We start from the raw sequence: 26,443 nt of genomic DNA on the forward strand, positions 1-26,443 counted from the left end.
CAGTCCGCCACTGCACCCAGCCCAGCCCACGTAAACTGTCAACGGGGGGAGCCTCGCTGCGGGGAAACGGTGGACCGAGTGTCCCGATCATAGTGGGAATAATAATAAAAATCTGTGCATTTTATCCATTAATTTCCAACATTGTGGTAAAAAAAAACACACGTTTAATCCATGTTGGTGTACTACAACTACAAAAAGCATCGGTTTGTTTTCTCATCAGGAAATGCAGACCGGCTCAAACAAACGATTTTTAAATCATCATCCTCACGATCATTTAATGTATCATATGTTTGCCGAATTGACATGAAAGCACTAATAAATGTAGTTTCATCCACTTGAGTTTACAACTACAAAAATAATCGTTTTTTTTTTTATATCACATCCTACGGGAGGAAATTCAGCAGCTCTCACTACCGATTTTTAATCCTAATTTAATCATCATCTTCACCACGATCATTTATGTTTATGTTCGCCGAATTGACATGAAAGCACTGACAAATATGAATATACTGTAGTCAACTTCATTAAAACGTTATTAACGTGCCTAAACTCAGTAATTCACAATTTCTACGCATGACAACACACTTTGTCCGTGTTTGGTTCTCTCGCCGCACAGTGAAGCGTTCCCGCATTGACGTCACTTCCGGCTTCCCCCAAAACCTCAAAATGAGTCGAAGGAATTTCCCCGCGATGTTCGAAATTATTGATATTTATCGGAATGGTATCGCACCTTCTTTTTTAAACTGACGTTTCGAGATGACTAGTAGCCCAATATTTCATTGCACAACAGTTGTTGGGATGCTGTCACAGGCTCTTTAAACTGTCGCACTTTCTGTTGTTTCTATCGCGCATTGCCGGTATGAAAGGGTCTGTGCCGGAAATATCAAACATTTAATAAAAGTGAAAAACAATGAACAAGACTTAACGTATTAATAATAATTAATTATATTTATTCCGTTTGGATGTAGGATTTTTTACTTTGTTTAGAGCAGTGATCTTCAGCAGAGAGCTAAGCGCTGTCAGACCGGACCTAACCCTGAAAGGTATTATCTGAAATTAATCATTATGTTATTCATATTAAATACATATTGTATTTTTACAACTTGTATTTAAAAATACTCTGTTGTAATTATTGATGCATAAATGTGTTCATCCATTCAATGTGGCATCTGCTATAATGGGGTTAATGTATGATATTACTTAATAATACAATACATTATAATATATGACAATTATATTTTAGTTTTATTCATTTCTTATTTCATGGTTTCTCATTATTATTATTTTTATTTGTATCGCTCATCTTATTTTTGATTTTATTAATTTGTGTGAATCTGTGCTATCCTGTTTTTCACTCTTACCCTGTTGCTGTTTGAACTACTGAATTTTCCCATGGGGATTAATAAAGGTCCATCTTATCGTATCTTAATGTATAAATTGATTTACTTCAATCTACTGTACTGTGTAAGAACACCCCAACAATATTACAAAAAATATACTGCATAAAGCAAACTATATACTTTATTTGATCTAAAATATTGATGTTTTTTCATTATAGTAGCCTGTGAAAACCATAACAAATAAGTGATTAAATGCTACAGTATTCAGCAAACACAACTGCAGAGCTGCAAACATTGCAAACAGACTACCGTAATTTTCAGACTATAAGCCGCGCCTTTTTCCCCATTTTTCGACGCTGCGGCTTATATAACGGTGCGGCTAATCTATGAATTTTTACAGCTAACGGCCACTAGGGGACCTCCTAAATCTATGGATTTTACAGGTTACAGTCCACCACCTTTAACTCTATGGGCTCTATGGCCGGTCCGCGCCCCCCACCTTTAAGCGGCGGGCTGCGGCGGGCTCCAGCAGGAAAAGCTGGAGGCCGGAAAAGAGTGAGACAGGTAGCGCGCAAAAGTGAAAGTGGAACCGAGAGTGGTACGAGAGACAGAACGAGAGCAAGACAGACAGACATTACGAGAGCGAGACAGTTTGTCCCCGTACCACTGGTTGAAAACCACTGCTGTCGATCACTGCCGGTACGTGCGCTGGGAGCGCACCGTTTAAGTTTGAAAGTTGAAAAGTTTGTGTGTCTGAAACGCTATGTGATACAGTACAGTTTACACAGCACAGTACATGTTCTGTAGCTACTATTGCACTAAATGGTAACACTTGAATACGTTATGCAAATATGCAACTTGTTTATTGAAATGTTAATAAATGGGAGCTTCCTCAAACAGCCATCTCTTTCCCGACAATCCCCTCTGTGCACGAACCCCTACATATGGTAATTAAACATTAAAACACCTGCGGCTTATAGTCCAGTGCGGCTTATATATGTACACATCATTCAATTTAGCTGCTGCGGCTTATATTCAGGTGCGCCTTATAGTCCGAAAATTACGGTAAGTTCTACAACACCCAGTTGTCTTTGTGTATTTTTGAATGAAGCGCCATCTCATGGTTAAATCCTGTAATTAAACAAATGGGGAAATTTGGCAACGCCCTCTAGCAATTTGGCAACACCCCCAGCCACTGGGATCCGCTGTGCTTTTGACTGGGACACACCCATGTGAGTCCTATCTGGAGTGCTACATCTGTAGCTGCACCTTTCCCAGCTTGGAGAACACTTTAATGATCAATCATTATAAAACATATCATATATATTATTCTGAAATGGACCAATCTGCAAAATGACTTTTGGTACTTTAACTACATTTTATTTCTAATACTTTTCAAATTTTACTTGAGTAACCTTTTGAATGTGAAGTATTTGTAATTCTACTTTTACAAGATCTGAGTACTTCTGCCCCAGCATAGAAATAGAATGACACAACTTGGAGATGCGTGCTCACGACCTTAGGAAGCGCCATGTGTGAAGTTGTTTGGATGAGCGGTTCTCCAGGAAACTGGGGCAGCAACAACACATGTATTACACAGAGAAAAGGAGTTGACCCACCCCTCCACATGCAGCCACATGCTGTGCTGATCACACAGGTCTCTCAGTCGGGACAGCTTGTCTGTATGTCCTGCCCCCGGGGTACCTGGGGGAAAAACACACAACACAACATGAGCAACTCATCTGCTTGTCTTAAAAGAGGTTCACCTCCAATAGGCTAGTTGCACAAGATGGCGTCTATCAACTTCCGGCGGCTGGGTGTGCGGTTGTAAACTTCCGGTCTACGGTGTGGAGTGGTTGAGCGGGTAGATAGTGATAGATAGATAGATTAGATTAGATAGATAGATTAGATAGATAGATAGAGAGATAGATAAATAGATATACAGTGGGGCAAAAAAGTATTTAGTTAGCCACCAATTGTGCAAGTTCTCCCACTTAAAAAGATGAAAGAGGCCTGCAATTTTCATCCTAGGCATACCTCAACTATGAGAGACAAAATGAGAAGAAAAATCCAGAAAAATCACATTGTCTGATTTTTAAAGAATTGATATGCAAATTATGGTGGAAAATAAGTATTTGGTCAATAACAAAAGTTTATCTCAATACTTTGTTATATACCCTTTGTTGGCAATGACAGAGATCAAACCTTTTCTGTAAGTCTTCACAAGGTTTTCACACACTGTTGCTGGTATTTGGCCCATTCCTCCATGCAGATCTCCTCTAAAGCAGTGATGTTTTGGGGCTTCCGCTGGGCAACACAGACTTTCAACTCCCTCCAAAGATTTTCTATGGGGTTGAGATCTGGAGACTGGCTAGGCCACTCCAGGACCTTGAAATGCTTCTTACGAAGCCACTCCTTCGTTGCCCGGGCGGTGTGTTGGGGATCATTGTCATGCTGAAAGACCCAGCCACGTTTCATCTTCAATGCCCTTGCTGATGGAAGGAGGTTGTCACTCAAAATCTCACGATACATGGCCCCATTCATTATTTCCTTTACACGGATCAGTCGTCCTGGTCCCTTTGCAGAAAAACAGCCCCAAAGCATGATGTTTCCACCCCCATGTTTCACAGTAGGTATGGTGTTCTTTGGATGCAACTCAGCATTCTTTCTCCTCCAAACACATCTAGTTGAGTTTTTACCAAAAAGTTCTATTTTGGTTTCCTCTGACCATATGACATTCTCCCAATCCTCTTCTGGATCATCTAAATGCTCTCTAGCAAACTTCAGACGGGCCTGGACATGTACTGGCTTAAGCAGGGGGACACGTCTGGCACTGCAGGATTTGAGTCCCTGGCGGCGTAGTGTGTTACTGATGGTAGCCTTTGTTACTTTGGTCCCAGCTCTCTGCAGACCATTGACTAGCTCCCCCCCTGTGGTTCTGGGATTGTTGCTCACCGTTCTTGTGATCGTTTTGACCCCACGGGGTGAGATCTTGCGTGGAGCCCCAGATCAAGGGAGATTATCAGTAGTCTTGTATGTCTTCCATTTTCTAATAATTGCTCCCACAGTTGATTTCTTCACACCAAGCTGCTTACCTATTGCAGATTCAGTCTTCCCAGCCTGGTGCAGGTCTACAATTTTGTTTCTGGTGTCCTTTGACAGCTCTTTGCTCTTGGCCATAGTGGAGTTCGGAGTGTGACTGTTTGAGGTTGTGGACAGGTGTCTTTTATACTGGTAACGAGTTCAAACAGGTGCCATTAATACAGTTAACAAGTGGAGGACAGAGGAGGCTCTGAAAGAAGAAGTTACAGGTCTGTGAGAGCCAGACATCTTGTTTGTTTGTAGGTGACCAAATGCTTATTTTACAGAGGAATTTAACAATTAATTCATTACAAATCCTACAATCTGATTTCCTGGATTCTTTCCCCCCATTCTGTCTCTTATAGTTGAAGTGTACCTAGGATCAAAATTACAGGCCTCTCTCATCTTTTTAAGTGGAAGAACTTGCACAATTGGTGGCTGACTAAATACTTTTTTGCCCCACTGTATATAGAATACAGATAGCATACAGATAGCATACAGATAGCGGTAAAGCAAAGTGAGAAGGCTAACGTTAATGTGTCTCCTTGGATGTCTCCAAGACCTACCGAAGATTAACATCAGTGATGTACATCGGCTGGTACAAGCGGCAGGCTCAGCCCCGAGGAGCAAAAGAGAAAAGGGGTTCAAGATGTACATATCCAGTTACATCGACAATTATGAAGGTAAATGACAAACAAAGCTGTAGTTACTGGCTAACTTTGACAACTTGACAGTCTTGATACAGTGTAAAGCATTTTAATGATGTACTATTACGTGTTTTGGATAACATGAATGATGTCCAATTCCCCACAGTTTCAAACAAAGATCTACCTTCAGGGAGAGTGAGCGTCAGGGCTAGCTGTTACAGGTCCATGAGAAAGCATGAAAAGCCTCACGATCTCAGAGTAGGGAGAAAAATAAAAAGTGTTCATCGGTTCAAAGCCTCAATCAGGTTCATGTTCTGGGGTTTTGATGTGGCTAGAGTAGGTAACCTGTGATTTAGGATTCAAAAAAGCCCAGCTAGCTGACGTTTTGCAACAGATTCGTGATAATAGTGACAATAAATTAGCTCACATCGACTGGTAGCTAGCTATGAGTGTGTAGCATGAAGGGGCTACAGATTTATTTTCGTTTTGTAACCCTGTCGTGTAAAATGATAAATATATTAGCTAAACCCAAACTTAGCTTTCATCAAAGATTCTTAATGAGAAGTTGAAAACTGTCTCTGCTTTCATGGAAACCCCAGAAACTGGTTGTGGCGGCTGCTGTTCTTTACTGAATGGTTAGTATAATCCATGTAGGGTCCAATTATTTGTGTTGGCCAGTGTTAGGTAAGTGCTGGTTTTGTACCCTACATCTATATTAAGCTGTTCAACGTTCTACTAACACTATTTTATGTAGTTATAATATAATAAGATAATAAATTGAGACAGCTGAGAGAGCTTATCTGTTTGAATGTCCTTAAATTACAGTATTCCAAACAGCAGAACTTCTGTGTATGTGATGTGACTGATAACCTGAAATGGTTTAGCCTTTTCCCACACCTACTACTTGCCTGATCAGCCTGCTCTCAGCTTTCTCATGTTTCTGTGTTGTATTGAAGCAGTGTCCTAAATGTAAAATGACTTACATTTTGTTTTAATGTGTAGATTGTTTTCCCGGGTCGCCGAGGATGCTGGCGTTGTTTGTTCGCCGCTCCTCCGCCCCAAATATTGTTCTTTAGTCCAGATCAGAACCTCTCCTGTCTGGCTCTCTACTTTTGAAACGTCAGTCATCAGCAAAAATAGCAGCATCTCTATATTGAATCGACACAGATCTTTGTGTTGTCATCTCCTACCTGCTGGCTCTTTCCTGCTCATCGGTCCCTAGCCCGCTAGCTAGCTAGCATTATCGGACCTAGCAGGCTGCTACCTAGATGCTCCTCGGCTCCCTGAAGTCTGCTGAGCTAACAATTCTGTCTCCACCCCAACTCCACCCCAACTCCAGCCTAACTCCACCCTAACTCCGCGGCTCGTGTGGGTCTTCCCATCCCGCTGCGATCAGCCGGCTTCCCCGCTGACATCGTCTCTCCCTGCCGCCTACAGCCGGTGGCTATCAAGCTAGCTAACAAGCTAGTAGGCTGGTCACCCGGCTCCCACTCTGCACCAGGCTGTCAGCCCCTCCTACGATTCTCCTCCGGAAACCACTGGAATCATTCTCCTGATATGCTGTGGATTATCACTCTCATTTCATCTGGACTCACACCGCTCCTTCTTCCACGGTCATCCGGCTCCTGGTCTCTGCTGCCCGGGTCCCCAGCATTAGCTAGCTCCGTGCTAGCGCCACTTCACGGGATCATGCCGCCGCTCTACTCCCTGTCAGATCTCCACTCCTTTAATAACCGCCTGCCTCCGGACCGCATGGACATCCTCGCAGATAATGAAATACTCCACAAACGCCGTCCTCCACACAGAGGCTCTGGCCGTAAGTTTTTATTTCATTCCACGTCTCCACACTCCATCCCGTCCGTTCGGTCCTGTCACACGCCCTTACTACACCATCACAACAAAAAACACGTGAATCTGACCAATCTCCTTCCAATCCCCCGGTCCACACAACCCCCCCCCCAATGCAACGTCAGCTCAGAGCAGCCCTGCTCAACACACGCTCCATCCACAATAAAAGCCACATTCTGAATGAATTCATTAAAGACAATAACATGGACTTTCTGTATCTGACCGAAACATGGCAAAAGCCCCTGGACTATTTTTCTTTCAATCAAATCACCCCAGCAGGATTCACATACATTGACAAACCTCGCCCACAAGGGCGGGGTGGTGGTATAGCTGCTATTATCAGAAAGGAAATAAAAGCTACCATAATCCCCATCCCTGATGCTTCTTCATTTGAACACCTGGGGCCGTATTCACAAAGCATTTTATCTTACCGCTAGGAGTGCTCCTAACTTGCGCTAAAACATTTTACGTAGGAGTTTTTTCTTAAAAGTTATTCACAAAGCCGCTGAGACCTACTCATACTAAGGATAAATCACTAAGAGTGAACTAAGAGTGACGCGCCGTTGCTATGGATTACGTCGATTCTCATGCATGAGTTTAGAAGCGGTCAGTACGGTGATTGGTTGTTCAGAGCAGGCGGTCTCGGTGAAACTCATCCGCAACATCCCACAAACGAGCCCACTAAAACAAGGAAATAGCCTAGGCTAGAAATGTATTCCTATCAAATAGTTATGGACAGTGCAGTTAGCAGAATACACGCATGATGACAAGTTTGTGCAGACCACGATAATGACGTTGTATATGCACGTTAAAGAGAGAGAGCAAACAATAAAAATACGTAAATTGCATTAAATCAAGGAGGCAATTAAAAGCACCCCGCAAACTATTATCCAATGAGCATATTTCCAGCACTTAAACACTTTCAATAACAGCCCATACCGCCGTTAAAGCCCCCCTATCATGATGAATGAAAACAATCTGCGTGTTGATGGAATGTACTTTCTTTCTATTGACGAACACGTCCTCATCTTTTGATGGCGCAATTATTTGTATGTGCGTCCCGTCAATAGCACCGACCGCACCGGGCATACCTGCAATTGCCATGAAGTTGGCTTTGATCCTGTGTAGTTGTTGATTGTCCAAAGGAAACCGGATAAACTGTTGGATGATATGTGGTCTAGAGAGCGCGTTGATGGTTTGGTTTATGGCACGGCTGACTGATGGTTGCGATATTCCTAAATCGTCGGCATTGCAAAGTTGCATTTTCCCTGTTGCTAAATATCGTAGTGTTGCCAAACATTTTATTTCCGGACTAATCGGGTTATTCCTGTTAGTCGGGGATGTTATTGCATCCCGCACTAATTCCACAACAAGTTTGATACCCTCACGATTTTGCCTATATCTCTTGATCAATTCACAGTCTTCCATTGTCTCCAAAACATTTCGTCTCGCAGCCATTTTCAGATTCTTTGTGAATAGGTCTTACTGAGTTAGGAATCCTCTCGAGGACTTTTAAGCTCTCCTAAACTTAGATGCTACTTTTAGGCCTAAAATACTTTGTAAATTGCTCTTAGTGAATAAAATTAGGAGTCCTAAATTTAAGACTGACACGCCCATTATGTTTAGGAGTTTCTCCTAAATTCGCCAGTTAGGAGCTACTTTTAGCCCTAAGATCCTTTGTGAATACGGCTCCTGATCTCTAAACTCTCTGGTCCCACTCCCCTGGTCACAGCCATCATCCACCGTCCCCCGAAGCCAAACCCCTCCTTTCTCTCCGACCTCTCTGACATTCTCACTTTCTGCCATATCCCCATCTGTTCTCCTCTTAGGTAATTTTAACATTCATGTTGACGACCCGACATGCAAATATGCCTCTGAATTTAAGGACACCCTTCATTGCTGCGACTTCTCTCAACACATCAACTTCCCAACACACAGCCGTGGTCACATCCTGGACTTGGTCTGCTCCACTGGTCTCACCATCCATCATCTGTCCAGCCTCAATCTCCACGTCTCTGATCACCTGGCCATCATCATGGACATCAACATCCCCATCCCCGCCCAAAAGCAAAAACGCACAATAACCTACAGAAACCTCAAATCCATCTCACCTTCAGCAATCACTGCCTCCATTACCTGCAAGATGTCTGTCTCCCCCCTCCCACTTTCTGAAAACCCATCTGAACTTGTGGACTATTATAACAGCACCCTCTCCTTCTGTCTCAATGAACTGGCCCCCATAAAAACTAAAAATGTCTCTTTCATACACTCCGCCCCCTGGTATACCCCCGAACTCCGCCAAATGAAATCAAAGAAACGTCAACTTGAACGCCAACACAAGAAAACCTCACTAACAGTCCATCTTCAAATATACAAAGACTATTTCCAGCAGTACAGTAATGCACTCAAAGCAGCCCAGTCTAATTACTGCTTACAACTCATTCAGTCTGGCTCCAGCAACCCCAAGCGTCTGTTCTCCACCATCAGCAAACTTCTCAAACCCTGTGACAACGCCACCTCGTCCTTCACCACCAAACAGTGCAACTCCTTCCTTTCGTTTTTCCAAACCAAAATCAGCAACATTTACAGCAATCTGACACCCTCATCAGCACCCCCCACCTCCCCTCCTTGCTACTCCCCCTTCACCTCACAGCCCCTATCCCACTTCTCCCCTGTGACCCCCATGCAACTGTCCGACTTCATGACTGGAATTAACTCCACCTGCACACTTGACCCAATGCCCTCCAAATTTGTTAAAGAGAGCCTCCCTGCCATCTCCCAGCTCATCGCCACCATCATTAACTCCTCCCTCAGATCTGGATCAGTTCCCCACTCTCTCAAACTGGCTGCTGTCAAACCCATTCTCAAAAGACCTGGACTCTCACCTGACATCATGTCCAACTTCCGGCCCATCTCAAATCTCCCTTTTCTGTCAAAAATACTTGAACGTGTCATTGCCTCACAACTAAAATCTCACCTCAGCTCCAATGACCTCTTTGAGCCATTTCAATCCGGTTTCCGTTCAAAACACAGCACAGAAACAGCTCTTCTGAAAATCACAAACGACCTCCTCCTCTCCTCTTGACTCCGGCAACCTGAACATCCTCATCCTCCTCGACCTCACCGCAACATTCGACACCATCAACCACACCATCCTGTTGTCCCTCCTCGAATCATCACTCAACATCACTGATACTGCACTCTCCTGGCTGAAATCCTACCTCACCGACAGACATCAGTTTACCAACATCAACAACTGCACCTCCTCCACTGCTCCTCTGTCCCAAGGCGTCCCCCAGGGTTCGGTGCTTGGCCCCCTCCTCTTCATCCTTTACATGCTCCCCCTTGGCAAATTTGTCGCCACAACCTTCAATTTCACTGCTACGCCGATGACATCCAACTTTATATCTCAACAAAAACCATCACCCCCAAAACACTTTCCACTCTCACCAACTGTCTCTCAGAAATAAAAGCATGGATGCAAACAAACTATCTCCAACTGAACAGTGCCAAATCAGACATCATCATCATCGGCCCCTCATCCCGTATCAAAGACATCCAGAATTTCAACTTCACCATTGACAGCCACACTCTATCTCCCCCCCCTCACATCCGCAACCTCGGAGTCATTTTCGACAGTCAGCTCAAATTCAACCACCACATAAATCACATCACCAGGACCGCCTTTTTCCACCTCAAAAACATTGCCCGTCTCCGCCCATCTCTCTCCTCCTCTGCTGCTAAAACCCTGATTCATGCATTCATCACTTCACGACTACTGCAATAGCATCCTCTATGGCATACCATCCAACCTCCTCAATAAACTCCAACATATCCAGAACCCACACCCGCTCCCGAGACCACATCACTCCCATTATCCAGAACCTCCACTGGCTCCCCGTCCGTCAAAGAATCCACTTCAAAGTCCTCCTCGTTACTTACAAAGCCCTCAACAACCAGGCCCCCCCCTACCTCACAGACCTACTGCACCACCACACCCCTTCCCGCTGCCTCCGCTCATCAGAAGCCAACCTCCTATCCATCCCCACCCGCACCAATCACCGGACCTGGGGGGACAGAGCCTTCTCCGTCGCTGCCCCCTCCCTCTGGAATTCACTCCCACAACCCATCAGAGTCTGCACTGACCTCACCACCTTCAAAAAAACTCACAAAAACTCACCTCTTCAATCTGGCTTTTAATGTGTGATTGTTTTTGTATTATTTGACTTTAACTTTAACTATATATTTATTTGTTGTTCCTTTCTTCTCTTTTCTTTTCTCTTCACTATTATCTGTAAAGCGTCTTTGAGCACCTGTAAAATCGCTAACAAATGAAATCTATTATTATTTATTATTATTAGATTGTCTTTGAGAACTGCTCACCTGTGGAGATTGCAGTGGCAAAGTGTTCCTGTGTAGCTGGAACAGCACTCTGCAACCACAATGTTGCACTGCTGTTCCAGACCGCACACTACTCCACACTCAACCTGGCTGCTGTACCCCCTGTCCTCAGCTGCACTGAAACAGAGCAGCGATGGCACAAGCCAAGAACCATGGTAAGTACAGTATGTGTTCACAACCAATCCCTGGTTTAATTAGTATTTCCTTTGTGCCAAGAGCTGATTTAGTATGTTGCATCAACGACCTTTTCAATTAATTTGACAATTCTTTTGTGTAATTAATAGGGTGTGAAACCAGGCAGAGTGAGTGACATGGTGTTCATTTCCACTAAGCCAAAGCAGTTTACAGTTGCTGACGGTGTAAGGTAATATATATTGTCCTAAGTAATTGTATGTAGTCTGCTACAACTTTGTGATTGTTGTCTGAGTGTAAAATTGTTCTTAAAGTCCTAATTATCATATAAACATGTTCAAAGGAGTACACGTTACAAGGCCGTGCGGGGGGAGCTGCCAGACCCAGATGTCCTCAAAGTCAGCGAGGCATACAAGGACTTCTCAGCAGACATCGCACCACGAAAAAAAAAAAGAATGGCTCACTACTCAACTCAACGACTAACACTCTTTCAGAGGAAATGTTGGAAATGCACACATTATATATATTTTTTGCATCTACTTTCTGGATATTGTACATCTGTTCATCTGTTATATAAACTAGCATTACTTAAATATGCAGAGACTAATTGAAATGTTTAAATATGTATTTCCCCCCCCGATATAACATCAACCTATGTTTTGTCAAAGTTTATTAAATGAATCTGTAAAATGTTATCATATTGTGGATTTATTAAATTACGTATTTTCCTTTGTTATTTATGTGTGCGTTTGTTTTGAGGATATAATTAATTAGTACATAAACATAGTATGGTTTAACTGCTTTTTGTAATGAAATACACAATTGGTTTGGGAGCAAGAAATCTTTTAATCGTTGTTGCCCAGGCTTGCCGAAATGAATGGAAACTTATCTCCCGATTATAACATTGTGTAACTTGCTGCTGTTAAATACCGTCAAACTATGTGCAATATGTGCTTTATGTGCAATATATACTTTATATACATATGCCATCTTTAATAACTGTAATATATACCGGGCTGCTAAATCCTAAGAACTGCTACAGGATTTGATTTGTAGATTTGATTTGATCTGTATTTTTGAAAATTATGTAACTTTTAATCTTTTTTTTAGCATATTGTTTATTATATTATAACTTGGTACTTTTTTAGCATATTGTTTATTATATTATAATATTAATAATATTAATAATTAGTACTTTCTAACTCATGTAAGATATTCAACACTAAGCTGTCTGTGGCTCTTTCCTGCTGTAAAGCTGCAAATTTCCCCTCTGTGGGACTAATAAAGGTATTCCGATTCTGATAACGGGACGAATTTGTACAAAGGGGCACACAGCAATGTAGTGCCGACTTTCTTACACGCTGGAAGGCCAATCGCTTTTCTTTACCCCGAAATCCGCTCATTCTTGCTCTCGGTGTGACATAAACTGTCAAACTGTCAAGCTGTCAAAACTCTGTACTCAAACCGGAAGTACTCAGCCGCACACCCAGCTGCCAGAAGTTGATAGACGCCATCTTGTGCACAGAGCCTATAGTGTACCACCTGTGCATATAGTGGAAAGTAAATAAGTGGGTTTAAACTGTAGTTTCCTTTCACCTGCGTTGGCGATCAGCAGCAGAGGAAGCTTCCCGGCTTCTACGTCCTCTTTGATCAGTTTGTCCAACAGGGCCACATCCTGACAGTGAGGAACAGGATATGAGTCAAAACGTTTTATTAATTATTATCTGAAAGAGTGTTCTCAAAGTGATCTTCATTCAGATTCTCCTACCATTTGGTGCTGGGATCCAAAGATGGTATTACATGGGACTGTGCAAAGGCTGGAGAGAGGCAGGCCCAGCTGAAGACACAGAGACATTACAACCATTTTCTATTGTGCTGGAAAAAAATGCAATCTTATCTCTATTATACAATACCTTAAAAAGTATATATAAATATGCAATAATTACGCAAAACTGAAGGAATACAATTATATATTTTTATTAAAAGAGAAATATCAATCTGCACAATGACTACTTTTACTTTTGATTAACATCAGGACAGCAGAAAGCCTACACATCTTCCGGCGCAGACCAAAAACTATGGAAGCAAACAAGAGACAGAAGTATTTGAATTTTATCAGACACCAAATTTATAGCATTGAAAATAATTGCTTTGAAAATCATGTATCTGAATTTACCTATGTGAAATAAAAATGTAACAATTCAAGTTAAAAAAATTTGAATAGTCAAATTAAGATCCCAAAAATTAAAGTGAAAACAATTCGAATGCACAATATTGGTGTTAAGAAATTTGACGTAAAAAATGTCAGTGTTTAAAATTCGATGTCCAAAATTGCAATGTGGGCTACTCAGACAGGATAAGCAATCGAGCCCGAATGCAATCAAACCGACTTCTGGCCTATCAGAGCCAAGCAGTGAACTCTGGGACAGAGTGCGGTGAAGCCCAATGCTGCAAACTGTAGGTGATGGATGCAGATGGGAGCAATTCCCGTAGACCCTATGTTAAAATGTCCAACTTAACATCAGAAAATGAACATGTTTCTATAGTTAGATTCCCCCTTCATGACAACGGGACTGCTGCTCCTAGCTCCTTTGTCTCACTGCTAGCTCCGTCAGCTCCATTGGCTCCGTGATGCTCAGCTCATGAGGAGAACACTACTTGAACTCGGCCGTGTTTCTTGTGTTGGTTCCTGGTGGACTATTCGTCATGCAGATATAGGATTTATCTGCGGTTAAAACAGACCGTCCATGAATGCAGTTTCTTCGGTAAGTCAACCCTGCGTACTTTATGTTATGTTACTGGTGTTTTTATTAAGCTAACTGTAAATGACCTTTAATATGTTTCGCCTTTTGTAGAGGTGGTTATATTTGTGTGCCGATGTTTTCCTGTGGTAAAGTTTTAGTTTTGTACTTTTATTTTGATAGTTATAAGATACGGACTTTTATTTTGAAGGGACTTTTGCCGTAAGTGAATAGAGAACGAAGGAGTTTAAACCATAGACTGTATATATAAATGGACGTAGTGTCCGTGACGTCACCCATAGGATTCAGCAGAGTTGCCGAGAAGCCTTAGAAGGCGGAGTCGGCCACTAACGCTTGACAGCGACGTCAGAGTCTAATCCTGCCTGCTCCAAATAAGGGCAAAGAGGCGGAGCCGAGGCGGGATCTGCTGCCTCCGAACTGGAAGTAAACAGAGCTAGCTCAGGCTAAGAAGCTAAGCTAACATGAAATACATGCATACCAAGTTACTGCTAACAGTCTCGTTCCCCTATATAAACGTTACATTCATAATCAAATGAGACAATCTGCAAGAGAATTAGCTATATTTTGTTATTCTTAGGGCCGGGACTCGATTAAAAAAATAATCTAATTAATTAGAGGTTTTGTAATTAATTAATCGAAATTAATCGCATTTTTAATCACATATAAATATTTGACCTGAGAAGATGTCAATAAAGTGTGCCGTCACACAGAGGTAATTTGAATTGCTTACCGAGGTCCAATGATCCCCAGTCAGGGCAACACATTCGGCTTTCTCCAATACATTCCCTTTATCTTCCTTTTCATTGTCATAAAGCTGCTGGATTCTTTTTGTCACTGTCTTTCTGCATGGCAGCTCATATGTTGTGTCAGACGATGCAATCTGTAGTAGCTTTTGCAGCCCCTTATCTTCTACCACTCCAAGTGGTCTACAGTCGAGTGCAATCCAGTGAGCTGGTTATTTTTTCAGAAGTGGACTTAGTTATCCTGGCCCTGAAACCAGTCATCTGGTTGAGTGTGGGTTGGGTGTGGGTCATACTTGTCAACCCTCCCGATTTTCGCGGGAGACTCCCGATTTCATTGCCCTCTCCCGGTTCCCTCCCGGGGTCATATTTCTCCCGCATTTCTCCCGATTTCTGACAAAATCAGATTTACACACGACTGCTTCCACTCTGACTTTAATACAGCTACACCATTGTTTGGTTTCCATGGTAACATGTCTCTTTAGTAGTGCGCGCAACTCAAAGTCTGAGAGGATGAGGCAGAATCGACAACTACTCTACTCTCTGCTCACTCCTTTCCTGTAAAATGCAGGTCCAGTCCACACATATGCTCCATCAAGGACGGTGCTACAGACCGCAAGGCAAGTGCACTCACAACTACAATAAGCATGTTAATGTTAATCTAACAGCTCCGGCGATCCACTAGCACCCCCCCCCCCCCCCCCCCCCCCCCCCCCCCATGCTTGATGTGCTGCGGTGATATGCGAATTCCTTTTTGCATAATTTGCATACAACCGTGCTCTAATCGACGCTTCCATCCGTGCGTTTTTTAAAACAAAATTTCCCATCCACGTGGCCAACCAAAGCGGTCTCATCAGCTTCTTTGTTCATGTTTGACTATTGTTCACTGTGGTTTGTTGTTGTCTGAAGTCATGAACGTTAGTTGGTGCTCCAGTATAATCGGTACGCCTGAAACTCATCCAGTGAGAAACGTTCCGCAGGGCAAAAATAAGTGCGATCAAAATGCGTTAATTTTTTATAACGCGTTAATGTTTGTGTAATTAATTAATCTTAATTAACGCGTTAAAGTCCCGGCCCTAGTTATTCTTAATGCTTGTCATTCACACGTTAAGAAAATAATTACCGATACATAGCAGAACAATTGTGGCGATGTTCAGCTTAATAACCCTTGTTTAACATAATTTATTAAGCTAATACTACAGCAGGCGAACCAAGTCTGCGTTTCCCAGCGGTCACGACTGGGATAATTGGGTCCCCTATTAACATTTGCTCTCGTTTAGCATTATGGGCGTCATAGCCATAGACTATAAAAGTCTTACCCAAGGCTGAATCATAAACTAAAATGTATATGTATTAGGGCAGTCAGTCGATTAAAATATTTAATCGCGATTAATCGCATGATTGTCCATAGTTAATCGCAAATTAATCGCACATTTTTGATCTGTTCTAAATGTACCTTAGAGGGATAGTTTTCAAGTTTTTAATACTCTTATCAACATATGAGTGGACAAATATGCTTTATGCAAATGTTTATTATCATTTGAACAATGACAAATATTCTCATGAATATTAAACACAACAACCTCTGAACATTACAAATATTAACCTCAATTCAATCTGGAACCTCTCTCATACAATAATACAATGTGTGTGTGTGTGTGTGTGTGTGTTTGTGTGTGTGTGTGTGTGTGTGTGTGTGTGTGTGTGTGTGTGTGAGCGTGTGTGTGTGTGTGAGCGTGTGTGTGTGTGTGAGCGCGTGCGTGCGTGATGGATCGTTGGAGCTATGTACAACTCAAGGCATAATGCTCGAACGGGAGCTGCCTGGACGCTGTGATCATGTTGCGCACACTACCCGTGCTGAGTGTGCCGATTTTTCGTACAATGTCCCACTGTCTGGCTACCTGCATAAAGTGAAGTGCTCGGCGCAGTTGTCGGCAAAATGTCACTCCTCTGTTTTAATTTAAACAGCTCCTTATATCCGTTAGCGCAGCTAGCTGGCACCAGATGCTACCAACAACAACAATACACGTAAGGTCTCTCTCTTGCGCCACACATACACACACCCTCCCGGTCCTCCCGATGGCCAGTCGGTACCTGCCGGTGAGCGTGGAAGTGGGGTCTGCCGCAAGCGGACGGCAGGAGCGGGGCTGTCAGCATCAGCTTGTAGATGGTATTTTAAACTCGATGCGCTCTAAAACTACGGGGCGGCCGAGGACAAAAAATACACATGCGTTAATCGCGTTAAAATAATTAGTGGCGTTAATTTTTTTTTGCGTTATTAACGCGTTAACTTGACAGCCCTAATATGTATGGAAAGGGTTACGTCCTTAGCTGGCTAATAAGTAACAAGCTAAACTACCAAGCACACAAACACCTGCGAACGGGATTAACATATACAATATTATCATTTTAGACTTCTTGGAAGTTCTGTTAGTACATTCAAGCGCACAGCACGACATTTTAATTGTCTGGTATTTGTAACAATATTCCCTAAAAAGGCACAATCACCATGAACACGGCTAAAGCTAAAGGGTCAAGTACAGTACTATGACTAACTAACGTTGTAGCCTCTATGGTTGTAGCCTATCAGAGTGGACAAGTTGCTGTTAGCTGACAGTGAGGCATCTACATGTCCATCAAAGTGACCACGCCCTAATTTATGCAAAAACGTTAAGACCTAATATAAATAAAAGGGTCGTGTTAGAAAACAATTCACTCACAGATTCATAATCATGAAGGTGGAATCTAACTATATCGATAATAATATTTATTGCATCCATGGGTAGAAACATGTTTTTTTTCTGCTGTAAAGTTGGGCATTTTAACATGGGGGTCTATGGAAATTGCTCCTTTCTGCAGTCAGTCCCTAGCGGCCCATGTATGAACTGCAGTGTGTTGCACTTCCGTATTGGCGTCCCGGCTGTTCCCCAGAGTTTGCCGCTTGGTGTAAACACGTGTAATGACGGATGAATGACGGAGAAATTAACATCAAATAATTAGTTACGCTGGGTTTTTAGCACCTGGCTGATAGGGGCACAAGGTTTGTTATTACTTTAATTAATATGTGTATTGATATTATGTGGTGTTATTTCTTAGTTTTGCAGAGTTTTGAGTCCATGCTTTCGAATTAGCAAAACTGCTATATTAGCCTACATGTGTTCTGCTCTGTTAGTTAGGGGGCAGTAGTGAGCTATAATTGCATTATTTAGTTTATTAGAAATGTAACGTTTTTAAATGCAAGGAATGGAGATGTTTTATCTGCGAGATGGTGGCTAATTATTGTTTTCTTTCTTTTCTTAGCTCTTACGTTGCTACTTGACACTTAATGTATACATGCAAGGGTGTACAATAAAAGGATACCATCAGTTTGAGAGTATGCCCATTATTCAGTTGGGGACGCTACACTAACGTTAATGAATGTTTAGAGTTGGGTTATCATTTGAGCAATCGGTAGCTCCATCTGGGCTAATGATGCTATGCGTAGCATCCAAGTTAAACGTAATAGAAGTAATAAACATTAAGTGGGATGCTACTGTATACCAAAAGGCTTCTGTGCGGGGTTGGTAAAATAAGGTCATCCTTGTACGTTAGATAGTTAGTTTGCTCGTTAGGTTACTGTATGCATTGTTAAGGTTAATTTCAATTCGCTATGCTCTACTATAGCATAAAATAGACTTGCTAACGTCAACGTATTGTGGAAGAGAGGCTTAGTGTATATTAAATCAACCTCACAATCAAATGTGTGTATCTTTAAAATATGAATGTCACATTTCAAGATGGTCCAGAACATATAACACTCCCTTAGATATTGTAATATGGTTTGTTGAACTGGAGTTATTTATTGCAGCTAACCGCCTATCCGACGAACGACCCAAACATTGTTGTTTTTAATATTATTACCAATGCAATGCCTTTTTTAATTGTATTATCCTCACACTTGAGAAACAGCCTTATCGTGGCTGTAGAACGGAACATGTAACTTAATGCCTGCATTTAAGGACGATGAATAGCGTAGTCAATGCTTTAGTGACAAGGAAATGATTTGTTTAAATATTAGATATGACGTTATCTGTGACTTCAGTGAACATTAAGCTTATCCATTGCATTTCATTTGTTGAATAGGTTTGTGTATTACCCCTACGTGTGTGATACATATGAATATGGCATATGAAAACAAATACATTTGACTGACTCATGAAAAACTCATCCAAAGTAACAGTAAAATGAAAAGGACCTACACAATAATACTCAATCAAACTGATACAGTATAAGGACTGTGATATCCAGCAATTTCTTAAAGAGCAACTTCCAGGTTAAAGACACCTGTGTATAAATATGTAGGAAAATGATGAATACACTAGATTTTCAAAAAAATATACAGAAATATACACGACAGTGACATCTGGCGTCGTTTTTGTAAGAAATGTTCACTTCCGCATAAAGAAGCCTCGGCATGTGACCTCCCGCGTGTGACGTAACATAGGGGAAACAAGGGGGAGAGCGGCCGGTGTAACGTATTAATAAACATGGATCCCAATGCTAGTTTCGACACAGAAGACACAGAAGAAGTTGAACATGAATATTCAAATGCATATGAGGGACCACAACCTTATAATTATGAGCCTGCTAGGCGTCCAAGAGACCAGGAGCAGCCAAGGATTAGAAGAAATAACGGCCATCGGAGAGAAATTGAGCTGTGGTGTGAGGAGAACCAGTGGAGAACTGGGCAGCTATCTTGGTGAGTGACCGGCGTTAGCTACAGAATGTTAGCTAACGTCACATCACAACATTGTGAAGTTAGCTATCATATATCAGGCTATAACTAACGTAGCATTGATAATATAGTAACGTTACTGGCAGGACTGTTGATACTGATCCATAACAGAAACTAATGCGCAAGTATCAGCCGTATCTCGCATTACCTAATGCAACTCCACACTACGGTGCTGTGTACCGGAGGAGAGACGCGAGATACGGCTGATACTTGACGATCTGGCGGAGAAAGGTTGTGGAGCCTCCGTTGATATGCCGTTGTAAATGGCTTGATGGAAAGCAGGTGTGTAGTCAGGGAGGGTGCACAGCTGATTGCAGCAGGTGAGTGGAGGTTGAGCCGGGAGCAAGGAGTGACAGCCAGCACACACAAACAACACAGACAGGGGGAAACAAACAAACACAAAGGAGACGGCTGGAGCAGTACAGCCACCACAGCGTTACCTAATGCAACTCCACACTACGTCTTACGGTGCCGTGTACCGGAGGGGAGAGAGAGAGAGCTGCGAAGGGGGGGAGAGAGAAGTAATACGGTTTCCTGATAAAGCTGTGGAGAGTATGTGCTGCAGGGAGGTGGATGCACAACGCACCCAGGAACGAACGCTAGCTCCAGTCCTTTTTACTGTGGACTCGATGTCCTGACAGGCTGGTATTTGTGCAACCTCCACAAACACAATACTGCATCATGATTACAAATGGTGAAATACAATATAAAACTGCCGAAAAATACCAGCTCACTAAAACACAACCGCTCAACTCAACGCAAACTAACTATACCCGCGGTCAGAGAGCGGAGATGTTTACCCTTTGTGATGTAATAGGACGCGTTTGACATATGACCTTAAAAAAAAGCCGTTTTTAAGAGCAGAGCTCAAAATTGCTCCTTTCCCTCTGAATTCCTGCCCTTATGTCTCGTAAAACATATCAAATCCTACATTCACTTTTTTAATTGTAATTTTCAAGCAAGTTTAAGCATAAATGTAGGAAGAAAAAAAACCCTGCAAGATGCTCTTTAAGTATAACAATAAGATTATGACCTGTTTTTAAAAGAAGATAAAAAGTTGTTTGCATGTAAAGAAGTCTGTAAGCCACGCATGTAAATTTACATCTGTTTGTTCAAAGTGTCCTTAAGGTGATCCAGACAGGCTGGACCAGAGGAGGAGAGACAGATCTGGACTCCTAACAGCAGAGAACTTCAGCACGGATTCCAAGGTACACCTTTTTCATACTTTACAAAGAATGCATAAAGTAATGACTCTAATACACTGATATACATGCCATTAAACATGACTAAATACTAGATCACCTACACATCAGTGATGTGGAGTGAACTTTCTTAGCAAAAGGTTACATTTTACAAAGCAACATCACTTTTTTGTTCAACTTTCACATTTCAATGTATTTAAGGCAAATATTGTTGAACATAGTGAGAACTATGACCCTTTGTCTCTGCATACTGACTTTAAAAAAATGTGTTAAAAGTGATTCTTTCAGTGAGACAACCGAACAGAGCAAGCTTCTACAGTTGCACTAAGTTTTGATAACAGTTAAATATTATTTTAATAATACATTTATTTCAATGTTGATGAATTTAGAACGGTTTATTCATAATCTGATTATCTTTGTAGTACACTGTTGGATTTAAAAAACACATTCAAATAAAAAAATTATTATATTTATAGCCCCTGAACAAACAAAGGCAAGGAAAGGCTAGTTTATTTATATAGCACCTTTCAACACAAGGCAATTCAAAGTGCTTTACAAAAAATGAAAGACATTAAGATAATGGCATTTAAAATCAGTCATTAAAAAGAAAAGATAATAAAATAAACATTAAAAAAAAATAAAAAATACATGGATAAAAGTTACAGTGCAGTTTAAGATGTGAATAGTTCAATTAAAAGCAGCGGCAAAAAGAAAAGTCTTCAGCCTGGATTTAAAAGTAGTAAGAGTTGCAGTGGACCTCCAGGTTTCCGGGAGTTTGTTCCAGATATTTGGAGCATAATAACTGAACGCTGCTTTACCCTGTTTAGTTCTGACCAGTCCCTGAAGACCTGAGAGATCTGGATGGTTCATAATTTAGCAGTAGGTCAGAAATGTATTTTGGGCCTGAACCAATCAAAGCTTTATAAACCAGCAGCAGTATTTTGAAATCTATTATTTGACACACAGGAAGCCAATGTAAAGACTTCAGAACAGGAGTGATGTGATCCACTTTCTTAGTGTTAGTGAGGACTCGAGCAGCAGCGTTCTGAATCAGCTGCAGCTTTCAAATAGATTTTTGAGTGAGAGCTGTTAAGACACCATTACAGTAGTCCAGTATACTGAAGATAAAAGCATGGACACGTTTTTTCCAAATCCTGCTGTGACATTAGTCTTTTAATCCTAGATATATTCTTTAGGTGATTGGAGGCTGATTTAGTAACTGTTTTAATGTGACTGTTGAAACTCAGGTCAGAGCCCATGACTACACCTAGATTTCTGGCTTTATCTGTTGTTTTGAACATTGCAGACTGAAGCTCAGCGCTAACTTTTATACGTTCTGCCTTGGCTCCAAAAACCATTACCTCAGTTTTATCTTTGTTTAATTGGAGAAAGTTCTGACACATCCAGTCATTGATTTGTTCAATGCACTTACTCAGTGTTTGAATTAGAGCATAGTCTCCTGGTGAAATTGTTACGTAAATGTGTGTGTTATCCGCATAGCCATGGTAACTTATTTTGTTGTTTTTCATTATCTGAGCCAGTGGTAGATGTTAAAGAGAAGAGGCCCCAGGATGGAGACTTGAGGTACCCCACATGTCATATTTGTCAACTCAGATGTTTATTTACCTATAGAAACAAAGTTGTTTCTATCCTTTAAGTAGGATTCAAACCAATTTAGAACTGTTTCCGAAAGTCCCACCCAGTTTTCCAGTCGGTCAAGTAATATATTGTGGTCAACAGTGTCAAACGCAGCACTGAGATCTAATAATACTAACACTGAAGTTCTGCCACTGTCTGTGTTTAAGTGGATGTCATTGAACACCTTTACAAGAGCAGTCTCAGTGCTGTGGTTTGGACGAAAGCCTGACTGGAACACATCGAAACAGTTATTTAAATGCAAAAAATTACTCAACTGTTGAAAAACAACTTTTTCTATGATTTTACCTAGAAATGGCAGGTTTGATATGGGCCTGTAATTGTTCATTACTGAAGCATCTAGATCAGGGGTTTTCAAAGTGTGGGTAGGTGAGCCTCCCCTCAGAGAACATAAGAACAGCCGCGCCCCTCCTCCCAATTATTATTGCTGTTATTATTATTATTATTATTATTATTGTTGTTGTTGCTATAATGCAGGGGTATTCAATTGCATTTCAAAGAGGTCCAGTAAGAGAAAATGTAATTAAATGCTCTGTTTTCGCTGTCTACCTTCCGCCATTTGAAATTACTCCGACTGTTTCTCTCCTCTTGTCTCGTCTCTGTGTGTGTGTGTTTGAATCTATCGTGCTGACTGCACCGATTTGATTGGCTGAGAAGCGTCACCTCCTTAAAACATAAAACAATAACTTTTTAAAACCTTTTTATTTTTATGTTTTAAATATATTGTATAAAACTCCCCCACTACTTGGACTATTCCTTGCACCCCTCTAGAATAAGCCCGAATGGTCTCAACCATATTGCATCAGTAACGTGCACTTATTATAAGTTATTATAACAAGATCGCAAGGACACTGGTAGCGATCGGAAAATTGAATGTTGTTCAGTTTGTGTGTTGTGGAACATGCGTGTCCGTGCATGAAAATATACCACACACCCAATTACAATTGCATGTTCAATTCACTACCCTTGAAGTTAATACAGTTGTTAAAGTTGGAACAGACTGTGGACAGCCGTTCTTCCTTGCATGTCAGTCGCCTACACCTTCTTACAGAGGACAGGCACATCTAGCTGCAGCACGACCCGTATATTTCCGCACGCCGTGTTCTCAAGACATATTTTTTTTAACATTTTCAACATGGTGGATAAATCCTTATATGCTCCCGGCAACACATTGTACGTCAACTTTGCCTCCTTATTACACTCACCCCTACTTTAGTGGGAACAATGAGTCTGCGTCTTTGATGCACACAGGAATAAACGCAGATCATATTCTGGCTGCAGCCTTTACCGGTACTTGCTTTTGATCAAAGTCAATGCGGAAAACCTGCACTCACACAGGTAGGTGGAGGTGAAGGGAATGAGCACTTTTACAGCCTTTTTGGCGAGGTGGGGGAACTCGGTCTCCACAGACAGCCACAAGTGGGCAAGTGTCACTTTACTCGTCTTTTTCTCGTTCTTTTGTGTCTCACGCTGCGCCTCCTCTGAAGCTCTCTGGCGCCCCCCAGGGGAGGCGCGCCTCACACTTTGAAAACCGCTGATCTAGATTATTCTTTTTTAAGAGCGGTTTAATGACTGCAGCAACAAACACACCTCTTTCTTAAATTACACACTTGCTCTGCAATGATATGTTTTTTGATATTTCTGCTAGGCAAGGACAGGCCTGAGAGACAGGACTGCTTCATCATTTTCTCTTTCTCTGAGGGTCCAGAAGAACATCCAAGAGGGAAAGGAAAAGCTGATGTCATGAGATTTAAGAGCAGTACAGGACATTCACTAAGAGCAGGGGCGGAGCTTCAGGGGGGGCTGTAGGGGCAGGGCTCCCCGGGCCCGGGATGGTCGGGACCCAATGGGGGCCTGTCGCCGAGGCAGCAGGCTCCGCCCCCGAGATATTTGCTGGCGGGCCCTGCTGCCTCGTGCAACTGAGTGCACTAACGTTCGTGGTCATATTAGGTATAAAGCATTGTAGCTTATAATATGAGTTGAACTTGTGCTGCTATTTTCACACTCCCATTTAACATTAAAACATGAAAAATTGCAAGTGAATCCCTTCTATTGTCTCCAAATGTATTTTGGGTAAAATCGTCATCAACAGCCGTCCATCAACATCATACGTAAATGAACGTCAACGTCATCATCGATCACTTGTCATTCAACAGAGCACTGCCTAAGCATGAGCATTTATAAACACAAAAGTGGAGCTACAAAACGCAAAGAAAAAGATAAAAAGGACCAAGGAAAAGCCAAATTGTCCAAGCTAGATGGATATTTTTTTCGCCCTACTCCTCCTCCTGCGGGAGATGAACCTGAAGTTGTTGCCACTGCCAGCCGTGTTTCATCCACGAGCCCCAGCCCGCCAACAACGTTAGTGGGGGTTAGCCAGATTTACAGGTAGGCTACAATCACGGACACAAACTGTCAACAAGAAAATGTGAGTTTGTGGTAAATGTTGATATCATGGTTGTTGTTACTTCGTGTAGCTCGGCCGCCTAGCTTATTTCCTTTTCTGTCTCTCGGCTGTAGTGATGATGATGATAATGATAATAATAATAATAATAATACAAATAATAATAGGGACGACTCAGCAGCTGCTAGCTGCTCGTCTAGAGGAGAGCCAGGCCTGACGCTTGACCAGCCGCACCCCTCCCCCTCCGGCTCCTTACCTGCTGCGCCGCAAGGTGAAGAGGTACCGGACACTGGAAATGAAAGCAGCAACAGGTCTCCTCCTCACGCGTAGTATATGAGCAGTGGAAAACCAACGGCACAATAGACGCTGACCTGGAGAGGAATGTGCGTAATGCCGCCCAATTTTGGAGACAGGTCGTGGAGCGCATTGTTAATGTAACTCTCACTCTAGCTTCAAGCAACTTGGCATTCAGGGGCCATCGAGAGGTTCTAGGTCAGGGAAAAGCTGGCAACTTTTTGTCAATAATAGAATTATTGGCTCGCTACGACCCTGTTTTGAAAGAGCTAATCAACCGAACAGAAGGGTCAGTGAAATACCTCAGTCCCCAGATTCAAGATGAGATTATTTACATATTATCTCAACGTGTGAAAGCTGACATCATTGATGAAATAAACGAAGCCCCATTTTATTCCGTCATCATGGACACAACGCAAGATGTGTCAAAGATAGACCAGTTGAGTCAGGTTTACCGCTACATAACTGTTGTTAAGAATGACATGGATATTGCAACAGATATACAGATCAATGAAGTCTTTTTGGGTTTTCAAGTGACTGAAGGTTCATCAGCTTCAGAGCTTGAAAACAAAATCCTTGGTTCTATAGAGAAAAACGGATTAGATCTGTCTAAATGTCGCGGACAGGGCTATGATGGGGCGGCTAATATGAGTGGTGTGTATTCAGGCGTGCAAGCAAGAATAGCCGAGAAGGAGCCCCTTGCCCACTATGTTCATTGCGCTGCTCATAATCTCAACCTAGCACTCAACGACTCTGTTAAAAATGTCCCTAGAGTGAAGCAGTTCTATGACACTGTGGAGACGCTCTACAACTTTTTTGGTCACAGTATCAAACGATGCGCATTGCTCAGTGAGTTAATGACGCCAGAGAGCAGAACTATCACATTAAAACGCTTATGTCCCACTCGCCATGATGCGCTTGTTGCGTTAAGGCACAGATATGGAGACATTATAAAAGCCCTCGTCAAAATATCCCTTACCAGTAACAAAAAGGATGAGCGCAATGAAGCAAGTGCACTCAAGAATGCCATAAGCAAATGTTGCTTTCTATTTTTGGTCAACATGCAGAACAAGATTTTGGAAAGCATAAATTGTGCTTCACAGTTACTGCAAGCAAAAGACGCGGATATTCTCAAAGCATCTACTCTACTGCAAAATGCCAT

At 42.0% G+C, this 26,443-nt stretch overlaps 2 protein-coding genes and 1 long non-coding RNA gene across 13 annotated transcripts in view; 2 read left to right on the forward strand and 1 right to left on the reverse strand.

Moving 5' to 3' along the window:
- The window catches only part of LOC307017110 (uncharacterized protein), a 30,202-nt gene extending 18,022 nt beyond the window's left edge, over positions 1-12,180 (forward strand). The window contains exons 1-4 of one of the 2 annotated variants that reach the window (XR_013802024.1): positions 5,001-5,104; positions 11,278-11,472; positions 11,602-11,681; positions 11,793-12,180. Coding sequence is in view for 1 of the 2 variants with exons in the window: in XM_079646596.1 (XP_079502722.1) it covers positions 8,746-10,001 (1,256 nt within the window). In the remaining variant the exon portion in view is untranslated. Of the gene's footprint in view, positions 1-5,000; positions 5,105-8,745; positions 11,473-11,601; positions 11,682-11,792 lie in introns of those variants that run through there. The other variant, XM_079646596.1, reaches the window with a different exon arrangement.
- pdxdc1 (pyridoxal-dependent decarboxylase domain containing 1) overlaps positions 1-26,443 on the reverse strand; it is a 127,451-nt gene that overhangs the window by 49,896 nt on the left and 51,112 nt on the right. For all 10 annotated transcript variants that reach the window (XR_013802022.1, XR_013802023.1, XM_079646595.1 and 7 more), the window contains 3 exons: positions 13,218-13,286; positions 13,046-13,124; positions 2,960-3,044 (listed from right to left, as the gene is read on the reverse strand). Coding sequence is in view for 8 of the 10 variants with exons in the window: in XM_079646595.1 (XP_079502721.1) it covers positions 2,960-3,044; positions 13,046-13,124; positions 13,218-13,286 (233 nt within the window). In the remaining 2 variants the exon portion in view is untranslated. The remainder of the gene's footprint in view (positions 1-2,959; positions 3,045-13,045; positions 13,125-13,217; positions 13,287-26,443) is intronic.
- Positions 13,743-24,716, forward strand: LOC307017113. Its single transcript, XR_013802026.1, has 3 exons — positions 13,743-14,214; positions 20,844-20,933; positions 24,232-24,716. It is a non-coding gene; the product is annotated as an uncharacterized lncRNA (long non-coding RNA).

The sequence above is a fragment of the Notothenia rossii genome (assembly GCF_949606895.1).
Source record: "Notothenia rossii genome assembly, chromosome: 8".
NCBI lineage: Eukaryota > Metazoa > Chordata > Actinopteri > Perciformes > Nototheniidae > Notothenia > Notothenia rossii.